Below are 21,382 nucleotides of genomic sequence, written 5' to 3'. Positions count from 1 at the left end.
ACAGTTACATTTATTACCACCACGCTTTAGACTACCACGCTTTAAAGTGGTAGTCAAATTCAGAGCTGTATGAATGGCTGACTTCGTCTTCTCAATCTTTGAATACAAAAGCATTAATATACGCTTAGAAACATCGTAAACCATGTGTTCGCTTTGGTATCAAAGCATTAGGATGCGCTAAGTACAGGTTTAAACTGTAATGAAGTCAGTAGCATTCAGCCTTTGTTAACAAAAACACGCACCACGCCTGTTATCAAGCGATGGGGAACTGTCGCTGCCAGTGCATGCTTTCTGCGTCAAAACGCAACAGCCTTCAGCAGGGAAGCAGCGAAAAACTTCATAATTGCATCAGGATACCCAAGAGGAAGATCCACTCTTCAGCCTCCCTTCAAAATCTGGTAATTTTCTGTGCCTTCAGGTTTTTTGCTGAATGTGCAGGCACTGGGAGCAGCATCTTTCCGTATGTTCCAATATACGAAACTTCCCCTCATAATCATGCCTCACCTACTCCATTGCTTTTTTTTTCTTTCATTCAGATGGTCTTTCAAAACCTGTTTTTAACGCCATCTCCTACTTCTCTTACTACATACTGATGAGATGCACATTCGTTTTTCTTGCCCTCCCACCGAGTAAGGTGATGCCCTTCCGTTGTTTAAGCACCTGGTCTTCTTAGAGAGTCATTAAGAAGCGTTTGATACTGCACTGAGGTTGTCTTTATTGTTCGCAATTCGCTTTGCCGAAGAAAACGAAAAAGCACATGAGAAGGAGAGAGAGAGTTTGACAGGGTCCCGTCAGGCGGGACATCGGGAGGCAGCCGCGCCGGGCAAACTGCTCGTTAGCGAGCGAACTCTCTATGCTAGCGGGGAGGGTAAGCGAAAGCCGGATCGCGTGTACGCACGCATGTATACGCACTGCTCGCTCCCCTCTACGTGGCACCGCTGCTCCATGTGGTGCGCTATCGTCACCACGGCTCCCGTTAAAGCCCTGAGGGACGGCGTGGTGTACGTCTCCTGACACGCGATTTCTCCCTAACGACAATATTACTCCTGCAGCCTCGGAGAGGGAGATGCGGAAAAGATCCGTGTATGGAGAGTTGTGTATGGAGAGCTGGGAACGCTATACGCGGGCCTTGAGTCCCCGTGACCGCTGATGTGATGTATCTTGAAGCGCGCGCACTTAGGATATGGCTGTCGGCAATAGTTGATGTGCCTATACGCGTGCGCTATATAGGCGTGGTCCAAGCACCAGTTGCATGTAGCTGTAACTGCAGTTGTTGCAATGCAAATCTTAGAGACTGTTTGCTGAGCTGGCCAGATTTGTCAAAGATATAAGAGGCGCCGTGCAGGAATTTATCGCAAGTATTTTCTGGAAAGAGCTCATCTAAGTTCAGCTTATATGGGTTTCGGTCGGGCTGGTATTAAGGACAATCTGAGTGAAAAACTGTTTAATGTAGCTGTTAAACAAGCTGCGCACGTTAGCTCATGTGCAGAGCCTGCAGCTGCCAACGCGTCAGGAAAATTTCGGTTACAAATGAATACAAGGCTGGCTCATTGAGATACGTAGAAAAAAAGAAGAAACAGATAAGATCAATCTTTCTTTTCTTTTTGTCTTTTTTTAACTCCTTGTGTCCTATTGAGTCCCAGAACTATCACTGTAAGCGCTGGCACTGCAATCATTCTTGCGTCGATTGTTGAATCACGTGATATCGCTTCGACGCAGTTATCGCTGTACACGCGGCGATATTATCCCGCTATTTAGGAAGTTTGTATTATATTGAGTGTTCATAAATGTTGGTCCTTCTCATTGGCTATTACTGACCGCCGTAATAGGATGACTCCGGAATACTGCAGCTACCCACCCTTCACAGTATTTACCGAGTTTCAATGCATATCTTGAAGCAATTATTCCACTGGGTCCTTCGCACACTGTGACTTTTGGGTATTAAAAATAAATCGCTCGGTGCCTTCTAGACGCTCATTATATATAGTATGCACATTGAGGAATACATCTAGCCAAGGCGGGGATTCGTTCTTGCTTTGGTTAAGTTATGTGTTTAGAATGCAGCGACAAGACTTGCTCTATACGAAGGTAAACTGGTCAGAGGTTTATGTGACAGGCATTAAGAGTTAAATATCCCTCCTCGGATTTTTGACATCAGCAAGTTAACTTGTTGTGAAAGGTTGTTTGCGTTCAATACGGGGCCCGATTATAGATTTGGTAATGGCGTTTACCATATCGAAAAAGGTATTTCAAGCATTTTTTTTATAAGTAGCGCAGATAAATGCGTCCTTGACTAGTACATAATACTGAAGGGAGATAAAATTGCGCTAATTTTACAGTACGAAACAAAAATATGACCATTACCCACTTCGTAGTCTCGCGCTGCTTTCTTTTGTTCTCTTCAGGCGCACCGTGCGCTTAAAATCAATGAATGAACTCTGGGACGTTATGTTCCGAACCCACGATTTTATTATGAGGCACACCATACAGTGGCGGGACTCCGGATTCATTCTGACCACCAGGGGAGCTTTAATGTGCCCCCAATGCACGGGACATGGGGGTTTTTGCATTTCGCCCCCATCGAAACGTGGCCGCCGCGGCCGGCATTTGATTGCGCGACCTCGTGTGTATCAGCGCAACACCATAGCCGCTAAGCCAGCGCGGCGGGTGCCCTACGCTTAGTACAGTTAGTTCTAGAGAGAGAGAGAGAGAAGGGAAGAAGGGAAGGCGGGGAGGTTAACCAGACTGAGTCCAGTTTGCTACACTACACGTGGGGAGGGGAATGGGGAGTGAAAGAGAGAGAGAGAGGGATAACATGAGTCTATAGTGCACTACAGTTAGTTCTAGCAAGGTTCATTGTCTATGTTGTCGTGCAGTGTGGCGCATGCGAACTTGATACGACTACGCGTCACGATGCGCTTCTTATGCAGGTTATTAAATGCGCGCGCGGATCCCGAAGGTCTTGCATTGTGCACAGGATTTAAAAAGATGCTCCAGAGATTTATGCTCCATCAAGATTGCTGGTAAGTTAGGGAAGATGTTTGCAGCGTAAAATTATGCAGATTTATAATAGAGTCGCATATCTCATGGCGCGTAGACATCCAAAGATAACCATCTGACTGAACCAAACGATGCGATAGTGGCCTGTGCTCACGTTGTCCGCGAGAGATGAAATAAAATAAAACGAAATAAGAAACACAGGCCGTCTGCCACCAGATCCCTTCACGTGTTCAAACGAGATATGACGCAGTGCCATGGACACGAATTGCTGCATTTGTCACGTATGTCTCGCTTCCCGTATTCTGCTGCTTCGCTCTTGCGAATGGAACGTGTTATTATTTAGATGTGCTATTTACATCATTATTTACATGCGCTTTAAAATTTCGCACCGGGTTTCGACAACCGTTGGACTTCTGTGAAAGCTACCCTGCTTTCTGTTTCTGCGATAGTACGAAAAGCAAAAGTTGGCCCAAGTCGCCACTGACTGCGTATAAAGCAGCGTATAAAACGTTAACATCGAAACAAAGAACAAGTGTTGTTGGTTAAAGTTACTGCAACTAACCAGACATCCAGGGCAGTACGACGTAAAACACGCGGTGGTGCTCAAGCAGACTCTCTGGCACAGAACGCCATTAAGGCGCTGGCGTCTGGCGGCGCTTTAGTTGCCCTCACCCGCAAGTGCGCGCATGGCCATGAACTGATAATTTTTATTTCCAATAGGTTTCTGGCGCCTTCAGCACCATGCTGTCTCACGTTCGGCTACACAGTACACGATACGAAAGCATTTTATGCCTGAGAGATTGGGCTATGCAATCACGTGTATAACAGATAGGACTTACGAACTTATTCCATGCACGAACACGTGAAAATGGCACAAGGAGAGGAAAATGCGTGGCTTCATAAGGAGCTGTGTGTATCATAGAGCAAACAGGGATAGGCGATATTTTAGTTGACATTAATAGAGAAAAACTAAGCTGGGCGCGCTAGTTAATGCCTAGGTTAGGTAACCGGCTGACTGTTAGGGTAACGTAATGGGTGCCAAGGGAAGGAAAGCGCATTCGAGGGCGGCAGGAAACTAGATGGAGTGGTAAAATTAGGAAATTTGTACGCCCAAGTTTGAATAAGCTAGCGCAAGACACGGGTAACTGGAGATCGCTGAAAGAGCCCTTCGTCTTGGCAGTGTACATAAAAATAGGCTAATTACGATGATGACGATGAAGTGGTGGAGCGTACGATGCGTTGATCTTTCCTTCCATTCCAAGCTGTAACAGCTGGGCTTATACTATACTCTCACATCACAGCTTTCTAATTTCTCCTAATAATTACGAGCCACTCCTCTGTTCCTTCTCATCTTGCCCCATACGTTTGTTAGGTGCTTTCCGCACTGCGACAGCAGCGCAATCATGGCCGCTCATGAATTCACCGCTGGCTCATCCCACAAAAGCAGGGGACTTTATTATGTGTTGCTATACTGTAATTAATCACACTATAGTTCTATACATCAGCTAGCGAAGAGTTTCCGGGCAAATGGCGGTGGGGAAACTGCTAATTATTCGCTATCGTTAATCTCCCCGCGCGCGTTGACGAATGCTTCTTAACGAAATATGACTCGGTGATCTTCAGAACTTCTTCAAAGCCCTAAGCTTTAATTACCGTGCACATGCGCTCTTTACTTGAACTATGTTGTGTAAGGCTAATTAGTTCGCAGAAGATCGTGTTCGCTAAAAGGCCACGTACGACAAAACAAAGCAAAATAGGTAGCTACAACGTCGAGCGTATAATGTTCGGGTTCGTTTTTTTTATGCCCATCTTGGTACACATTACAGTGACTGCGAGAACAAAGGAACGAGCAAACCAACCATGTAATTTTCGTCCATAAGCTTTACCTTGCTCAAAGTAGCACGAAAACATGAGCTAGGCGCACTGTTTTTCCTTAAAGTGTAGAATAACCACATGTGCTTCCTTCCTTTTCTATTCGTGGAAAGTGAAATGGGAGGCAAGATATCGCCTCAAATTACTGAACGCCAAAAAACCTATGCTCCTAATTAACGGGCCTAACTGCGGCAACCAACCTTTCTTTCTTTTTTTCATTTCCGCATCGGGGCGTTTCAAAACTGTTGGAATTAAGAAACCTGGAAACCGTTGCGTTATTTAGCCCAAAGAGAAGAGCACAGTTCAGCGAAATCTCCAGAACAAAAAGTATAGAACCTACTCAACGCGAAACATACTGCTTTTGGCTCCTCTCTCTTCTTGCGTGCCTATTCTCCTCGCTTCGCTTCGTACGTCCACAAATTATGTATAATATGAAGCCTCTGTCCCTTCTCCACATTGCTGCTAGATCAGATGTAGTTTTGAAAACGGAAAAAGAAAGAATTTTCCCGCTCGGCTGAGCGCTGTTCTTCATCGTTATCAACAAAGAACAGGCTGCGAAATAGGGGGCAAGCACTGTGCGTATGAGCGAACTGTTAATGCCCTTTTACTTAGCAAAAGCACTTTGCGCATACAGAGAAACAAGAGAAACTGAGTAGCTCTCTTTCTACTTAGGTTATCTTTTATTTACCCTATTTCATTAGGTCTACAGTCCTCTCTGCCTGTGAGTACGAAGAATGCGTGATTTTTCCGTGTTCGGGATTTTGCCGATAACATGCACTATCTCATGAACATTAAAGAGGGGCGCCACATGAGATAACGCGAATGCGATAAAAGGTATCCCCGTGACATCCGTATGTATTCAGAGGTTTATTTTGTTATTTTATTCATGAGTGAGACATTGTCTTAAGGGAATGCACATAAATTATATCCTTTCCAGATGAACACTACAAATTGATGGCTAACAAAGTTAATGAAGCACTCGTTGTGAAATTCCCTAGACGAACCAAGACGAATAACATGTTTCTTTCTTTTCAGTCGAGGCTCGTAGAAATAAAGAAGGAGGCGCAGATCGACACTGGAACGAAGCAAACGATTGCGTTTCTGTATATTCTTTATTATTATTCAAGACGTCCTGTGGCAGAAATCAAATCAAAGCAATTGGTTATTAGTTGAAAATCACATATCGAGAGCAGTTAGAGAGACAGATAGAGAGGGAAGCCAGCGATGTTAAATAGAAGCAAATCTCAAGAACAAAAAGCATCACTTGCCTCACATGGCTCCCAGCCACCCTTTATAGAGTATCAGCAGCATATGGCAACAAATTTGCACCTGTCACACATTTACAACGTATCTGTAATATGCAACGCATGAACATTAACAGTGACAGCATCATATTTCAAACATTGCCTAATTTTACATACATACATACATACATACATACATACATACATACATACATACATACATACATACATACATACATACATACATACATACATACATACATACATACATACATACATACATACATACATACATACATACATACATACATACATACATACATACATAATCCGATTGCAGTTAACTTCTGTATGTGCTCGTGTTCTAAAAGGGCTTTTTCTCTCTCGTTTTCAGGATATGTATAAAGGCTGCGATCTCGCTGATGCGCCGGCAGTAATCACTTGAAGCACCCAAGCCAACTTGACTGCAAGGACATGAAACGTGAGTCATATTTATACTTGCCCTTCATTCGTATCGGAAAAGGATGCAAACGCACTACGGTATAAAAAAAATGAATTTAGTCTGTTAAGCTCACTATTGTTGTTCTTTTATGTCACAGTGTTTCAGTTTTGCGATCAGGTGTGCCAACTTCTTCGACGAATTGCTCTAGTTTACGCGTTTTCTTTACACTGTTTTAAAGGTCGATAAGTCAGATTTAAAAAGCCCACCCTCAACTAACAGAATCGTCTGCGTCCGACAAAGAGGGCTTGTACTATAAAAGGAGAATACACGTAGTTAGAATGAATTAATATAAAAATAAGGGTACTGATGCGTTTTCACCGGAATCCCTTTGGCAGCTTAATGTTGTCGCAGATGTTGTAGCGAAATAGTCAGATTGCGCGCAAACTCATTAGGTATAATTCTTTCGTTACAAAATCTGCTACAATGTGAGGCATTACATTTACCGTCAAAGTAAGGCGTGTTTAAGGCGAGTTGTGTTTAAGGCAAAGTGTTTAAGGCGAGCTGAGCCTACTGTACCTTCCTCTTTTTTTTCTATCAGCGTTCTGAAAACAGGACAGACTGCGCAAAGAGAGCAGGAAATCACCTTTAAAGAACTGAGGCGATGTTCCTCAGTCCGGCATCTAAGATGCGCTATGAAATGTGCCCGCTTTCAGTACTATTGTCCCGTGTGTTTCCCGCGTTTAGTTTTTTGATGCGAAAACATTCTATGGCTCTTGAAGCGGAAAATCCGTTGGCGTGGCCGGAGATGTTACAAAAAGTCACGCAGTCACAGAGACCCGTTCGTGCCGCTGCACGCGGGTTGGACGACGCCTTGTTCCACAGCTGGCTCCGATGCCGCTCATCATGCCAGTGTTCCCATCCTGTCCCTTCCTCTGCGAAGGCAATGACGGCACTGACCGATTACCAATCGGTGCGGTCACTTCGCTGAGTTTGTGAGTTCTGTCGTGCGCTCCGATGGACGAACCTTCTGCTTAGACTTCTCAGTCAGTAGTTGCGCCCCGCTATTTTGGACGTGCACGCAAATATGCAAACGAGGCCTAGGCACGTGATGCGAGGAATACTACAAGGCAAGGTTAAAACAATATCATTATGTTTCGTAAAACGAGTCGTCGTCGGGAAGACGCCGCCATGCTTTCGCATTCATTCATTCATTCATTCATTCATTCATTCATTCATTCATTCATTCATTCATTCATTCATTCATTCATAGAAATACCTAAGTGCCCTTGACTTTTTCTTTCCTCAGATGGGAGGGCAGCATTTGTTTAATAATTTTGAAATAACACGTCAAACAAGGATAACAAATCTCACGAGGGCTGAAACCAACGTATTAGTTATATATCCGGTGATCATCCCCACCTCAAAATGGACAGACGCTGTCCCTTGTGCTCTTCTATGCGCAACGACCTCGTGGAAACAAAGGGGATAGAAACCAAATATAATAAGCACCTGCAAGGTGTTCGACACGTGCCAGAACGTCGTAGCCCCTTTAATGACCGTTCCTCTTCACGCTCGGATATAAATCGCGGCCAGTCGGAAATACCGGAAGTCCTGCCCCGGGGCGATCTCAGTGGGAAGCTCGCGTCTTCACGCTACGTGACTTGTTCTACGCAGGCATGCTGACGCTGGCATGTCTAGCTTCCCTGTTGAAGAGTGTACTTCATCTCAAGAGAGGCAGCCTAGTTCTCTCATTGAAAGAAAGCCCGCGAGAAAAGCGGGGGGGGGGGGATATGCTCCATTTAAAATGGGGATGGCATAGTGTAGAGGGGGAGCGCCACTCAAGCGGTCTTGGTTCATTGAAATGTTCGTCGTCGGCTCGAGCTTGACGATTCGCGCTCAATTATTCTCCGTTTCCCAGGAGCGTACAGAGCCAGTCGAAAGCTACCCGCGCACTTTAAATTCGCTGCGTACTGTGGCGAAAGTGGCCCGTGAAGTAGTAGGACTGCAATTAGTGTGACGCATGATGCAGAGAGGTGGGAACGGGAATGACGCTCAGCGTGCAGGGATAGAAAAAAAATGTGAGAACACGTGTATATTGAGGACGTGCCGGAATGGATACAGCATGCATGTGAAGCTCAACGGGTTGCCCTCTCGAAGCCATTGTAAGGAGCGTTTTGAAGACATCACGCGTCTAAAAAAGGAAAGACAGCTTTGCACACACGTGCAAGTCTGTCTCGCTAATGATATTTGTCTCTTCCTTCAATATCTGTTTGTTTACAGCGTCTCTGTACTGAAAGCCTTGAGGCATGATAGACGTGTCGCGAAGACTTAGTGTCTACAAAAGCTTGGTCAGTATAAAGATGATCATCTGCCTATCTAAACTTAGGCCAGTCCGTCTAAGTTTACTATACACATCAGACATCGCGATCACCAGAATGATAGCACAAACTCACCACTTATCACAGAGCAACTAATTCTCGCTTATTTTTGTGAAGATCACATATTCAATGCGCTCTTCGTTTAATTGCTGGCGAGAAGTGTTTTGGGTGCGATACGGCTTACGGGACATTTTTTTCGAAGTCATGTGAGTGATTAGGCCCCTGGTGAGAGCGCGTGCGCTTTTTTTCATCACGGCAGAGTAAAACTGCTCTTTACCATTCGGACATATTTGCTACTGGTACTGCGCTTTCACGTAACGTTATAAGGCTTCAAACCCGCCGCTCAGCTATATGCAACTGCTTACCTATGAGCTGAGTTCTAATTTTAATGTTCGGCCGTTTTCGCACGTAGGATAATATAGAGCAAGCGATCGTAATTAAAGCCCACTTTGTTGTGCCGTCATTTCGCACAGTTATATGGAAGCCGTAACATTCAATCAGCCTGAAGGTTGTCCTTGCAGCACAATTTTGAAAAAAAAAATTTTTCGCATACAGACGCCCGACGTCGTGCGGCGAAGAAAGCCTGACGATCGAAATTCGTTTCGAAGGCAGCAAGGGGTAGCAGTGCTTCTTTAAGCTGCCGTTGTAGGTCGATGGCCTTGTGCGAAGCAACCTATTCCTACGGGCCACCTAACACCAAAATGAATGCTCAGATATTTTTGTCACCTGGATGTATCCGCAACGTCTTTCGAATACATTTTCTCGAGTCCATGTACCCAAAACAAACCGGTGGCAGCATGCGGCGACAGTGACCGACTGTGATTGTATGTCTACGCTCCTTTCTTTCTTTATTTCTACTTTGCTATCACTTTACCTCCCCCTCCCCTCTCTCCCCAGCGTAGGGTAGCAAACTGGATCTTCCCCTCTGGTTAACCTACCTACCTTTACCCTTTCCTCTGTCTCTGTCTCTGTCTCTCTCTCTCTCTCTCTCTCTCTCTCTACAATTTCCTACAGCATATTCAACGTAAATGCGCCACTGTAAACAGCATTATCCTAAGCTTCGAAGTGCTGTCACCTCGTCGTGCTGGCCGTGCTTGAACCACCTGGCTATAGCCGTGCAACGAAACGCCAGGAAACCGACAGAGAGTTGCTTCCGCTGGCATGATGGATAGTGCTCTCATGGGAGCACCGCGTGTGTACACGGCGTCCGGAGACCTACCTATACCGCTGCCGTTTGAAGCAGTGGTGTCCTCGTCGGGGAAACTTCTCTATTGCGACGCTGGCGTCTTTTCTATAGCTGCTCGGGGCTCCGAGTCCTATAGTGAGAGAGGGTCGACAAGCCGACCTTCTTGTGATTTGATGAAATGGAAGCCATACACCGACATCTTTTCTTTTCATCCGCAAGATAGTGTGCACTAATTGACACCTGTCATCACACACTATTTGCCACTCCCGCCATAGTATCTTGTGTCTAGGAAGCCTTATAGTGTTTAAACGCCCATTCGTGTCATGTGAAACGTTTTGTTGCTGTAAATTTTTCAAAAAAAAAATGAAAGGGGATCCTTTTGTACGCCACCACGCTGCTCGCCGGGTTTATTTAAACACGCTTTGACATTCGCAACAACTGCAGCAGCACAAACGTTATTTGTGACAGGACAAAAATGTCGCATACAAGTATACCTATGACGCGCATAGCTGCGGGCTACAAAGTTTGCACACCTGTTACCTATGTGCGTTTCTGAAAATATGGAAGGAACAACTAGCACGTGTGCATCATGAGTATGCGACATTCGACTCACACGAGCAGAAGTGACAAAAAAAAAAGCCCCGATTTGGTTTCTCTCACCTACGAAAAGGCCGAGTGGCCGAAGCAGTGCAATGGTCTCCGACGGGACATAACCTGACTTGGCTCTTATTCTATGGCGACACAATCAAGGCGAGATATACACAAGCCCTGAGAAGATGCTACTGCCCATGTCCCACTGCTGTAGTCTCCCTTCTGTAGTGTCATCTTAACCGACGCCGTGGAAAGGATGCAAATCCAGAGTCAGGGATGAGAGCACAGCTATACTAAAGTACTTCCGCACGGGTTAGAACAACGAAGTCGACGTATAGGTAGACCCAGAATGGTAAGCCGAATGCCGAGTAGATATTTCAGCCCACGCCATGCAAGGACTGCGCGCGGGTCAAAGTAAACGTAGTCGACGGTAGTCCAATTTATTTCTGGAAAGGTCTCCTGTATACACCAGTGACAATGTTTGGGCACGGTATTTTCTCTGAGCAGCCTGCTGCCTAACTAGCGATGATGGTGCGCCAGGAGTGAGCATTTCATTATTGCACTAGAAGCGCGTGTATTGAGAGGGACAAATTGCCCTCTGTGAATTTCCCTTCCTGGTATTGACGGTAAGAAATTAGGCAGTGAAAGGTGACTGGCAAGTCTTTTCTACCTTTCGCAGCTGCCGCCCGCACGACAAATTACGCGACGGGAACTCGAATTATCGACATGTTGGGCTAGAGCCTCTATATACCTTCGCGTTAGAAACGATAAGCTATTCGTCGCACGCACGGCTACCAATTACCATAATGCAGTGGTGTGGTATAGCTAACGCGACGCTTTGCGCAGTCTCATTCATGTAAACGTGTTTTGTGAAGGCTGGCGCGTTGACGATACGAAAGCCTTGCGAGCCTAGGCACAGCAGTGTTGGATTTCGGAGCAGTCGCTGCAGTTCTGCATTGCTGCTATAAACGAAGGTGTGTTAAACAGACGTCACTATACCGACAACCATACGAGCTCACAATTGGCTTGGTTCGTGTAATAAAGCGCGCACCCATCAAGGCGCACAGTGGCTGGCTTAATTGTTTATGCGCTTAAAATTTTTTTATAGGAATTCTGTCGCGTTTCTATAGCGTCGTTCTTTTTTGAAACAACAGACTTTATGGTGAGATTCGATTAAATGTCTCGTATAATGTTTCCAAGGGACTGCACCGTTTGGAAGGGATTTTTTGGTAGCTATTTGTCGGCAACAAAACATTTATTTCCTGAAACGGGCCAAAAAATATAAATGGTAACAGTGGAAGCCAGACTGATTTAGTGTGCTTGGCGACTTTCCATAATTAAAAAAGTTAGTGAAGGTTGCTAGCGCGGAGCCATTGTCTGCAGGTTTTGCAAGGTTAAGTCTGTCAGTAAATCACAACATGTTTCTCCTCCTCCTCCTTCTGCTAAAAAAAAGGAAAAGACAGACGTACGTTAGCAATCACAGATCAAAATATTCTTGATCAATACCACCGCACACTCTCATGTTTTGTTTTAGTTTTTCGTTGTAAACCGTTAATATAAGAATTTAACGAAGTAGAGCAAGGGCTGTAAAATTTACTCAAATATTCACTCATTCATTGTTAGTGCATCTATTTGAACACAATGGCAGAGCTTTTTTTAAATCTTTTTCTTGAGTAGAACAGTTGACAATAATACATTCAAATGTGTTTCCGTTTATCTTCATCCCCCGTGCCGTCTAATACCAATCACATTATCTGCGCCACTGCAGTCTTTCTATTTCAAACTGAGTACATCGTGTCGGAAGATGCCATGCTAAAAGTCTATTATTCTATAACCCAATTACGTGCTTACCATAAGCAAGTAAAACGCGTAAACCCTCAGTAAAATGAAGTTGGAGAGAAGTCACGGAAAAACAAATCGTGGTGATGTAGCGGTAAAGTCGAGATAAATGCGTTAGCAACACGTCGCACTTATTTGATGTCTCGCATCCGTGATTTACACCTCGTTTACCACATGTGTTTACCACATGTTCAGGAGCTCACTCAATACACAACCCGTCTCTTTGAGGAGCGATGTGCATATATATATATATATATATATATATATATATATATATATATATATATATATATATATATATATATATATATATATATATATATATATATATATATATATATATATATATATATATTTATTTATTTATTTATTTATTTAAAAATACCTTACAGGCCTCAAAGTGAGGCATTGAGCAAGGGGGGCAGTACATAGAAAATACATTGAATACAAGACATCTATAAACCGTATCTGTTTACAACCTACAACCAAAGTACAACTGAGATGAGAAAAGAATTATTTAGATCACAATTCACTATGGAAAAGAAGAAACATAAAAAACATAATATAATAACAAGGAATAAATCACACAGATTGTTTTCAGTGAAGTCGTGTAATTAATAAAAACAGTAATTATGAAAAACAATGACAGAAAAGTTACGGACGCGACATTCCAACGAAACGGTAAACATAGCGACATAACAGTAATAATGCGAAAATAAGCTGTAAATATATATATATATATATATATATATATATATATATATATATATATATATATATATATATATATATATATATATATATATATATATATACGCATGCACACCTCAACAACGGGACCGGCTTTTTTTTCCATTTTGACACTCCTCACACTAAACATGAAAAAAAGCAACAAACAAACAAATAAAAGGTTAAAGGTTTAACTTTTGAGTGGCGGAGCCGACAAGGCTAGATTTCTTTGTGGACATACGCATAACACGCTCACACACACACACAAGCACAAGCAAGTGCCTATATATGCGTCTACGCGCAGGAATTAAAGAAAACTCAGCAGGCGTCACTTCAGCACACAAAAACAAATACAAGCATGTGCGCGTGCCCGTAGACACGCGCCCTTAAACACACAGCACACACCAAATTGATGCGCCCATACTAACCACACACACACACGCACACACACACACACACACACACGCACACACGGACGCACACGCACGGACACACACAGGCACGCACACGCATGCACACGCACGCACGCAAACACGCAAACACGCAAATACTCATGAAAGGCTTGGAGCATAGAGCTTTTGTGGTCGCATGCGTAGGTCAGTTCTGCGTGACCTCGGTGTTTCGGCCCTAATTGAAGCCCTGGAATTCTGGTCTGCGGAACACGCGGCCAATAAAAAAAAAAGTCAGCTCGTTGTACCCGCGCGCAAACATTCTTTCCGGGTCGCTTCTAATGGGCGGAAATGGTTCTACCGGTCGGCAATCTGACGAATAAAATCCTCATTTCAGCAGGTAAATCTGGTGGGCCTGCAGTTGCGCTTGTTCTGTTCTACGTTTCTCGTTCTTGGCACTATTGGCTTTTTTTTTTTTGCCGAGCACTTTAGAACTCATTAGCTCCCTACTATAGCTTCGGCTGCAGAAGACCTTTAGTGTACCATGCGTATAAACGATGTGCGGCAACCCTGCCCGTTTGCGGCTGCCAGCCATTACATCGCTGCGATAAGGACATAGATATAAAAATAACTTTGTCCTCACGTACCGCGAGCTGCAAGAAGTAACGACGGTGTTTGCAGGTTGCTGCGTTATATGCCGCCTCGAACTCACCGCTGTGGCGTGATGCGCGGAAGTTAGAGGCGTAATTTGGCGAGCGGCTTGCTTTCTCTTAGTTGCAGCGTGATCGCTGATTAAATGCAGAAGTAGTCATTTTTCGAAAGGTGCATTCAGCTGAAGGCTGCGCTTCGAAGGCGGGGCCTATCAGAATCTATTTAACGTGATGACTTCTTGAATTTAGTCAAACTGCCTTTAACAATGAAGTCATTATAATCGTTACTAGGCAGAAAACGAAATTTTACATGAATCGTTTAAATGGTTCACGTTAAAATTTAATTCAGTAAAAAAAAAGAAAGCCTAATGTCCACATTCGTGCATTTCGTTAGCCAGACGTACACGCCGGGATTTTTTCTCTTTCATTGAGAACGGTTATCATCCATTCCGAAAATTTGCCTAAATCTCCCTCCATTAGGTATGACAGGAATGTCTCAAAACATTTCAAGCCTTTCCTACGTTATGATATCAGAAGCCGGCTCCCATCAAAGTGTAGCGCGATTCTCATGTGCTCGCTTAGTATTGTGCTTCAATTGTTTTTTTTTTAATCACGGCGACAAGAACAATAAACTTATAGCGGTAGTAAATAGATAAAGCCAAGGTATAAGCTGGTGACTAGTTATCTTCGAGTGAAAAGAGTGGTCGGAGAGGACGAAAAGGTGGAGAGGTTGGAAACGCATAGTCCACAGTGCTTCACTCAAATAATGACTGCATGAAAGTAAATCTCAGTATAAACACCTATTTCTGCTTTCAGGAATCCGAAGCTTCGTTTGCCACAAGCCTAACTCTGTAGCTTGGCGTAAGCTCTTTAGTAACGCCAGTTGTGAAAAACTTATGTATATTGAGAAAAAAAATGTCAGCATTGAGAGCAGCCTATAATATATCATATCTAAGTTTTATTCAGCAGTGTCTCACGCAATGCTCAATTAAAGTGCCAGATACCAGCCTTATTTTTTTTTTCTGTCGCACCGCATTCGGGTTCAGCAAACATTACGGATAACATGTGATTCGAGCAGCTCTTTTTAGACACCACTTCAGCAGCCCACTTTCAAAGGAAAAGTAAACGTGAAGGAAGAAAAGGTAAACATGCCTATTTTATTTATTTTGTTCGAGATTTCGTTTCCTTTTTTAAGCATTTACTTAACAAGAATTTGTGGTAGGCCCTCTTACCGATATCACATTTAGCAACGATAATATGCTTCGCAAAGCCCGCGTGTTAGACGACTCTATTTCCCCCCTTATTTAATTAGCAATTGCTAGCTGTTAAGACATTTTTTCGAGTTGCATTCAGAGTGACGTCAGCACTTTAGTTTGCTAACTCGGTGACGTCATGTTTAGTTTTTTGAGCAAGAACCGTTTATCTTTTTCTTGTTTGTTACTGCGTATAATTGACAGTAGTATACTAAAACGGACAGGCCGATGAGAAACTAGGTATCATATATTGTTTTTTTAAGCAATTGGATGACAGTTTCAGTGCGAACTTACGCAACAAGCATGGATCTGAAATACCCTCTGTAGGAGGCAGCTTGGAGCAAGGTAACGTGATTCCCACAATTTAATATCTGAAGAACGGCAGCACAAGCTTTAGTGACTCTCGCATATGTGGGTAACAAACATCCTGTAGCAAGCCCTTCACCGCACGATGTCCCGGTGACTATGGTTCAGCGTATACGCTGTGACTAGGCCTAACGTAGGGAAACTGCAAAGCTCGTAACCGGCCCGAACAGCATGATGGTCTGTGGACACTGGTCATCCTTCCTTCGTCTCTAGAACTACACAGGACTGGGTACAAGTACATGTGCACTAGACTAATCAGAGCCCATATTCACCTAAAGCTCCTATGCGCTAGTATTCTTTCTTTGGAAGAAAAATTTCTATAGCCAGCCCTGACGCTTGACATATGGTTAACGAAGGAGACTGGCCAATGGCGAAGAGCACTCACGCAAGAACAGTTTTGTGAAATTGGCCCCAGCTACTTACAGAACCCCATTTAGAGCCGTTTAAGCATACGCGTGTGTTGTTTGCATGTCGCAGCGAACGTATACTGTATGTAATTTCGAACGTTAGTTGGAGGCCTAGTACATTAGGTATAGCTGTGACTCATTCGCACTCCGGGTGAAACTGCACTTTTTCTTTCCTTTTGTTATGCCTTACGTGCACTTCAACGTAATAGGCATAAGACACTTTGATGGCTTCTGATGCACGACCACTGCACTCATACTGTGAACTTTTCTTCTCTTCTATGCTCATCTTTTAGCGCACTCTTTCCCCTTCGTCTGTGCCTGTTAGCTAAACCGGCTCAACCTGATCTAACTCCCTATGCTTTTCTTTCTTATCAGTTCTGTCTCTCTCTTCCCCGAGGCACATTGATGTATCTATTTAAAGCACTCTCTAACCGCTCAACGGTGAAAGCTTGCGCCTATTTTTTGTAAATAAGGAAAGAAACCGAGCTGTGCCTTGTATACAACCTTATTGGCTTTTAATAATTATCGTTCCTCTTTCTTCGTCGTGATGAGAAGCGCACTTGCGAAATACGCAAAATAACATACTTAATCTTCAAATCAAGAAAACAAAAATTCCCACAGGACTGCGCTTACGTTCAGTTATTCCCAAGCTCGCCTTCACGGCCTCCGCCGGGCTATTATCTCGGGCAAATTGCTTTCTCCTTTTCTTGGTATGCAAAACATGATTGCGTCGCATGCGCCGAGCCTCCGGCCTCCTTCGAAATAGGCACGTCGCTTCTTCTGCTCCTGGGACATCAACCTAACGACACTTCGGGAGCACTGCCGGCGTATTCGTCGTCTGTCCTGTTTTGCATTGGACCATTACACTGCCCACATCGGCGTTCTGTCCCGGACTCGCGCGGTTTTCCGTACGGCCACGTCGGCTTCGGGGACCTTAAAATAAAGAGGAAGGGGAATCGTCTCTTCAAGCGGAGGCGATTTCTTTCCGTATGACTAAGATATGGCCGATTTGTCTACTTTGCTAAGCGAAAACTTTGCAGTCTCGAATGCAAGACGAAACCATTAGACAGAGTGAAGGGGGGCGACGAGAATGCGTTTAATGCGCGGTGCAACGGGTCATCTTGTTTCTGGGGCGAATGTGCTTATCACAACCCCTCTCCTAACATTCCTCAAGTCGGTGTTCCCCCTTTCTGTGCGCTTTGCTCGCTCCATACAAGTTAATCCCCTCACAAGCGGTGGTTAGCAGAAGTGTGTGCGGACTATACTCCAGCTCGTTAAATAACCTTGACAAGGCCGTCAGACTGGTTAAAAATCTCAGCCCAAGATGGTGCCTTTGTTCCATATTTTTCCAAGGTCCTTATTTGTTCGGTTCATCTTAAATGCAATGGTACTTATCATTCAGTAATAGCAAGTCATACCAATGCCACCTAAGGTCATCTAGCAATGGTGTCGACAAGGATTACCGCCCTCACCTTTTCTCTGCCAAGCTTCCCATAGTAATCACAATTCGTTCTTCACAGCATAATTATGCACTTCCAGAGCTCATCACTGCCTTATTCTCTCATTATCTAATGTATAAATATGCGTATTGTGATAAATTTTAGTTGCAGAAGCGTCCTTTAACATGCAAACTTACAATCATTGAGAGAGTGAGACAAAAAAAAGTTGTCAGACGTGTAGATAGAATCCTTTTCACCACGGATCTCATGGTCCTCTTGATCACCTTTTTTTAGGAAGAAGCAATCACAGTCGTTGAGCAAAACTATTTTTCGGCGTTCCTGCCTGCAATCTTTCTAAACGCAAGACAGCTACTGACTCGCATTTTTTTATAAGGAAGCTAATGGCTAACTGGTTAGATTTGAACTCGGGTAGCCCCTTTAGAATGAGTAACCCCTCTAGTAAGTTTAACACTATTCCCTTAATAATTCTTACCGAGCTAATAAGTAGCTACGCGCGGCCAGTTGCCACTATCCAAACTACACAACGTGACGATCCGGCCGAGTGAATGCTCTGCGCTGCGCTGACCTCACGTAACACGCCACAGGCTCCGACCTGAGTCGTCGGCACCATCTGACGAAAGGCAAAAATGGAGGCGGCAGGTGAACCCTCTTTTCGAAATCGACGGCTTGTGCAAATGGTCACATACAGCACATATATTCGGCTGGCCGGGGGAATGTTGCGGGTGCTTGAAAGATTCTCAGCCTAGTGGAAGCGCTGTTTCCGAAGCTTCACAGTGCTGCTGGCGTTAAATAATAATAATAATAATAATAATAATAATAATAATAATAATAATAATAATAATAATAATAATAATAATAATAATAATAATACCTATCGTGAAACGGAGCTGCCTTTCCCGAAAAGTGAGGGAGTTAAAGGAGGAGCTAAGGAAAAGTGCGGTGTTCTGTCGAGAAAAATGGTTACCTCACGCTAGTTGCAATCAACAAGGAGAACCCCCCCTCATGGCAGGCCTCACCGGCTACAGCGTCTCTTGCTAGAAAATTGCACGCCGAGCGGAGTGAGCCATGGGCCCTCACCCTGCCTTTATCACAGCCGACGCAGCTCCGTTCACCCGTCAGGCTTTTGCCGTCGCTGCTGAGGAGCTCCGCGCAGGGCGCTCGCAGCCCACGAGGAGCTAGCTGCGCATTCATGAAATATGAAGGAGCCTCTTGCGCGGAAAGTGAAGAATGCCCTTTCGGGGGCACCCAGCCAGCTGAGCGATTCCTCCTCGCCGTCCTCCACCGCCCATGCTGTGCCCGGCCCTGCCGCCGCTGAGGCAGATGGTTTTGTTAAGAAGGGAGGGCGCCTGAAGAGCGACGCCGCGTCCCCCTCATTCCCAGCCTCCCTATTTCGCTTCCGTCCTTTCTCTGCTCCCCTTTTCTTCTCATCGCCGTTGTGAGGCGCACACGTCGCTATCGAGAGATTTTTAAGCCCAGCCACTCGTCTCTCTTCCGGGCTCTTCATGTCTGCAGACAGTGGGGGGTAAACTTTGTTCATGCTTCGGTGCATGTCGCATTTCTAGAAGGGGGTCCGATTTTTGTCTATCCGTTTGATTTGAGTCCCGACTTGTGATGCACTCAGCCCTTGGTAGGGCTGAGTGCTCTCTAGTCTGCTTAAAACGACGCCAGTTTTTGTTTCTATTCGAGACTCTCCCGGAGGACTCAGGCTTAGACCTTGCATCACACGCGCCACTTTTTCTACGCGGGTCTCTGTTTATATTTTAATATTTTCCCTTGTGGAATCTGGACATGTGTGTGTCGGGACCAGCATTGAAATAGCGCTTGAAATCGCGACTTCCTGTGCTCGTGATTGACACCAACGTTCTGGTTAACATAGAGCTGTCTATTTCTTTTCGTCTTTATCTGTTTTCTTTTTTCTTTTTTTTACTAAAACGTATGTACTCGGAGCAAGGGCCAAGTGAGAATGTTCTGTCACTGAGGGGCAAAGAAATGCCGTGGCTTGGAGGACTCATGTCTGCATGCATTTGTTGCTCCTTGTGTCTGAACCTCGTATTTGAATTTAGTCCAGACATTCCGTTTGCGGGATTTTTCTTCGTTGAGAATGCAACGTTTAGCTTGTCGGACGCAACGTAGGTTTGCACTACGAAAGTGGCTTCACTGTAGTAATTCCCATGCGCCGGGTAGCCTACCATAAAGTTCAAATTCATCACAATTTATTTATTTTTTTTCGAACTGGAGGTGCAATAGCACTTGACATAATTTCGTTCTTTTTTTTTCGCCCATGCGAAGTATTTGCTTACATCGTGTTGTCCAGAGTCTTGTCGTGTGGGACTGAAAAGTTAGGTCTCATAGATCTCAAGCATACAAAAGACATGTTTGATTGGGCTCCGACAACATGTCGCTGCACCTTTTGTGCTCTCCTCTGAAGCTGTACGGGAATAGACAGCCTGAATCACGCTTTCAATACTCTTTTAACACTCCCTTCCGCGGCCAAAGCTTGCAGAATCAATGAATAGAGTTATTTTTCTTGTTATGGAACGCCCAACTTATATGGAGTCTTTCAAGCTACATGGGGCTCTGGTGTATGCAGGAACAGCTCTTTGTGAAATGCTTGAGCCAACCCCGATCTTATCTAGTATTTGTTCGTATGGGTTCCTCCAAACGGATTTCCATTCCTCCACTGAAAGGAAAATACGAGCACAATCCAAACATAGCCGCTCTGCTTGCTGCGGGTTCTATTTACTGCGACTGCTGTTCTTTATGCAAAAGGAGTGTAATGTTTTTTGTTACTCTGCCTGTAGCAATACCTGGACAGTTTGGACAGCGCAGATGTATTATGGAACGTACACAGTGCCTGGTAGCTTTGCCTTTTTCCTTTAAACCAATCGTAAGATAGCCTAAGGAATTATGGATAAGAAGAGAGAGAGAGAGAGAGCCAGTGCGTGCGTGCGTGCGTATTAAGGGGGAATAGGTGAAGGCTGCTATCGCGCATTTAAATCTCTTGTCCATGCACGCTTTTCCGTACGGGTGCCGAAATCCGAAACGTCACAAATGTTCTTTTGTTCTTTTTTTCTGAGACGCAGCGCGCTACCCTTATAGAGTACCTCAGTGGGTTGTATACCTTGCACCTGAGCTGCATACAGCTATTTGTTTTCTTTGAAACACCTTTCTCCCGCCAACTTGAACGTAGAGGAAATTCGCTGCACCCTACAGCAGAGTGAAGCTCAGCTCCGCTGACTCGTAGACTCGTGGCGACAGCAAAGGGCACCGAATCTGCCCCAAATGGAGGAGCACGCAGGTGTGCAGGCGGGCGTAGCGTTACCTGTGGGCAGCCGCGAGGGCGCATTTTCCGGCCCAACGCGGAAGACAGAGCGGAGAGCTATAAGCTCCTGGTCGATATGGGCCGCACGAGGGGGGGGGGGGGGGGGGTTGCGGAAGAGATATGCGAATACCGAAGTTCAAGCCCCAACCCGTTCTCCTCGCCTTCTCTCTTCCTCTCTCTCTCGCACGCGACGAAGCGGTGAGCGTCACTCTTCGATCGTCCGTGCGCACCCTTCTCCAATGCGACGCTTATCC

At 44.8% G+C, this 21,382-nt stretch overlaps 1 protein-coding gene across 3 annotated transcripts in view; it reads left to right on the top strand.

The window, feature by feature from the left end:
* Positions 1-21,382, top strand: part of LOC135898431 (cell adhesion molecule 3-like) — a 449,844-nt gene that overhangs the window by 354,326 nt on the left and 74,136 nt on the right. For all 3 annotated transcript variants that reach the window (XM_065427360.2, XM_065427361.2, XM_065427359.2), the window contains one exon: positions 6,511-6,597. In XM_065427360.2, the coding sequence (XP_065283432.1) occupies positions 6,591-6,597 (7 nt within the window). In that variant the 5' untranslated portion in view covers positions 6,511-6,590. The remainder of the gene's footprint in view (positions 1-6,510; positions 6,598-21,382) is intronic.

The sequence above is a fragment of the Dermacentor albipictus genome, chromosome 4, assembly GCF_038994185.2.
Source record: "Dermacentor albipictus isolate Rhodes 1998 colony chromosome 4, USDA_Dalb.pri_finalv2, whole genome shotgun sequence".
Taxonomy (NCBI): domain Eukaryota; kingdom Metazoa; phylum Arthropoda; class Arachnida; order Ixodida; family Ixodidae; genus Dermacentor; species Dermacentor albipictus.
Note: the sequence above shows the minus strand (reverse complement) of the source record. Positions and strands in the feature narration are given on the sequence as shown.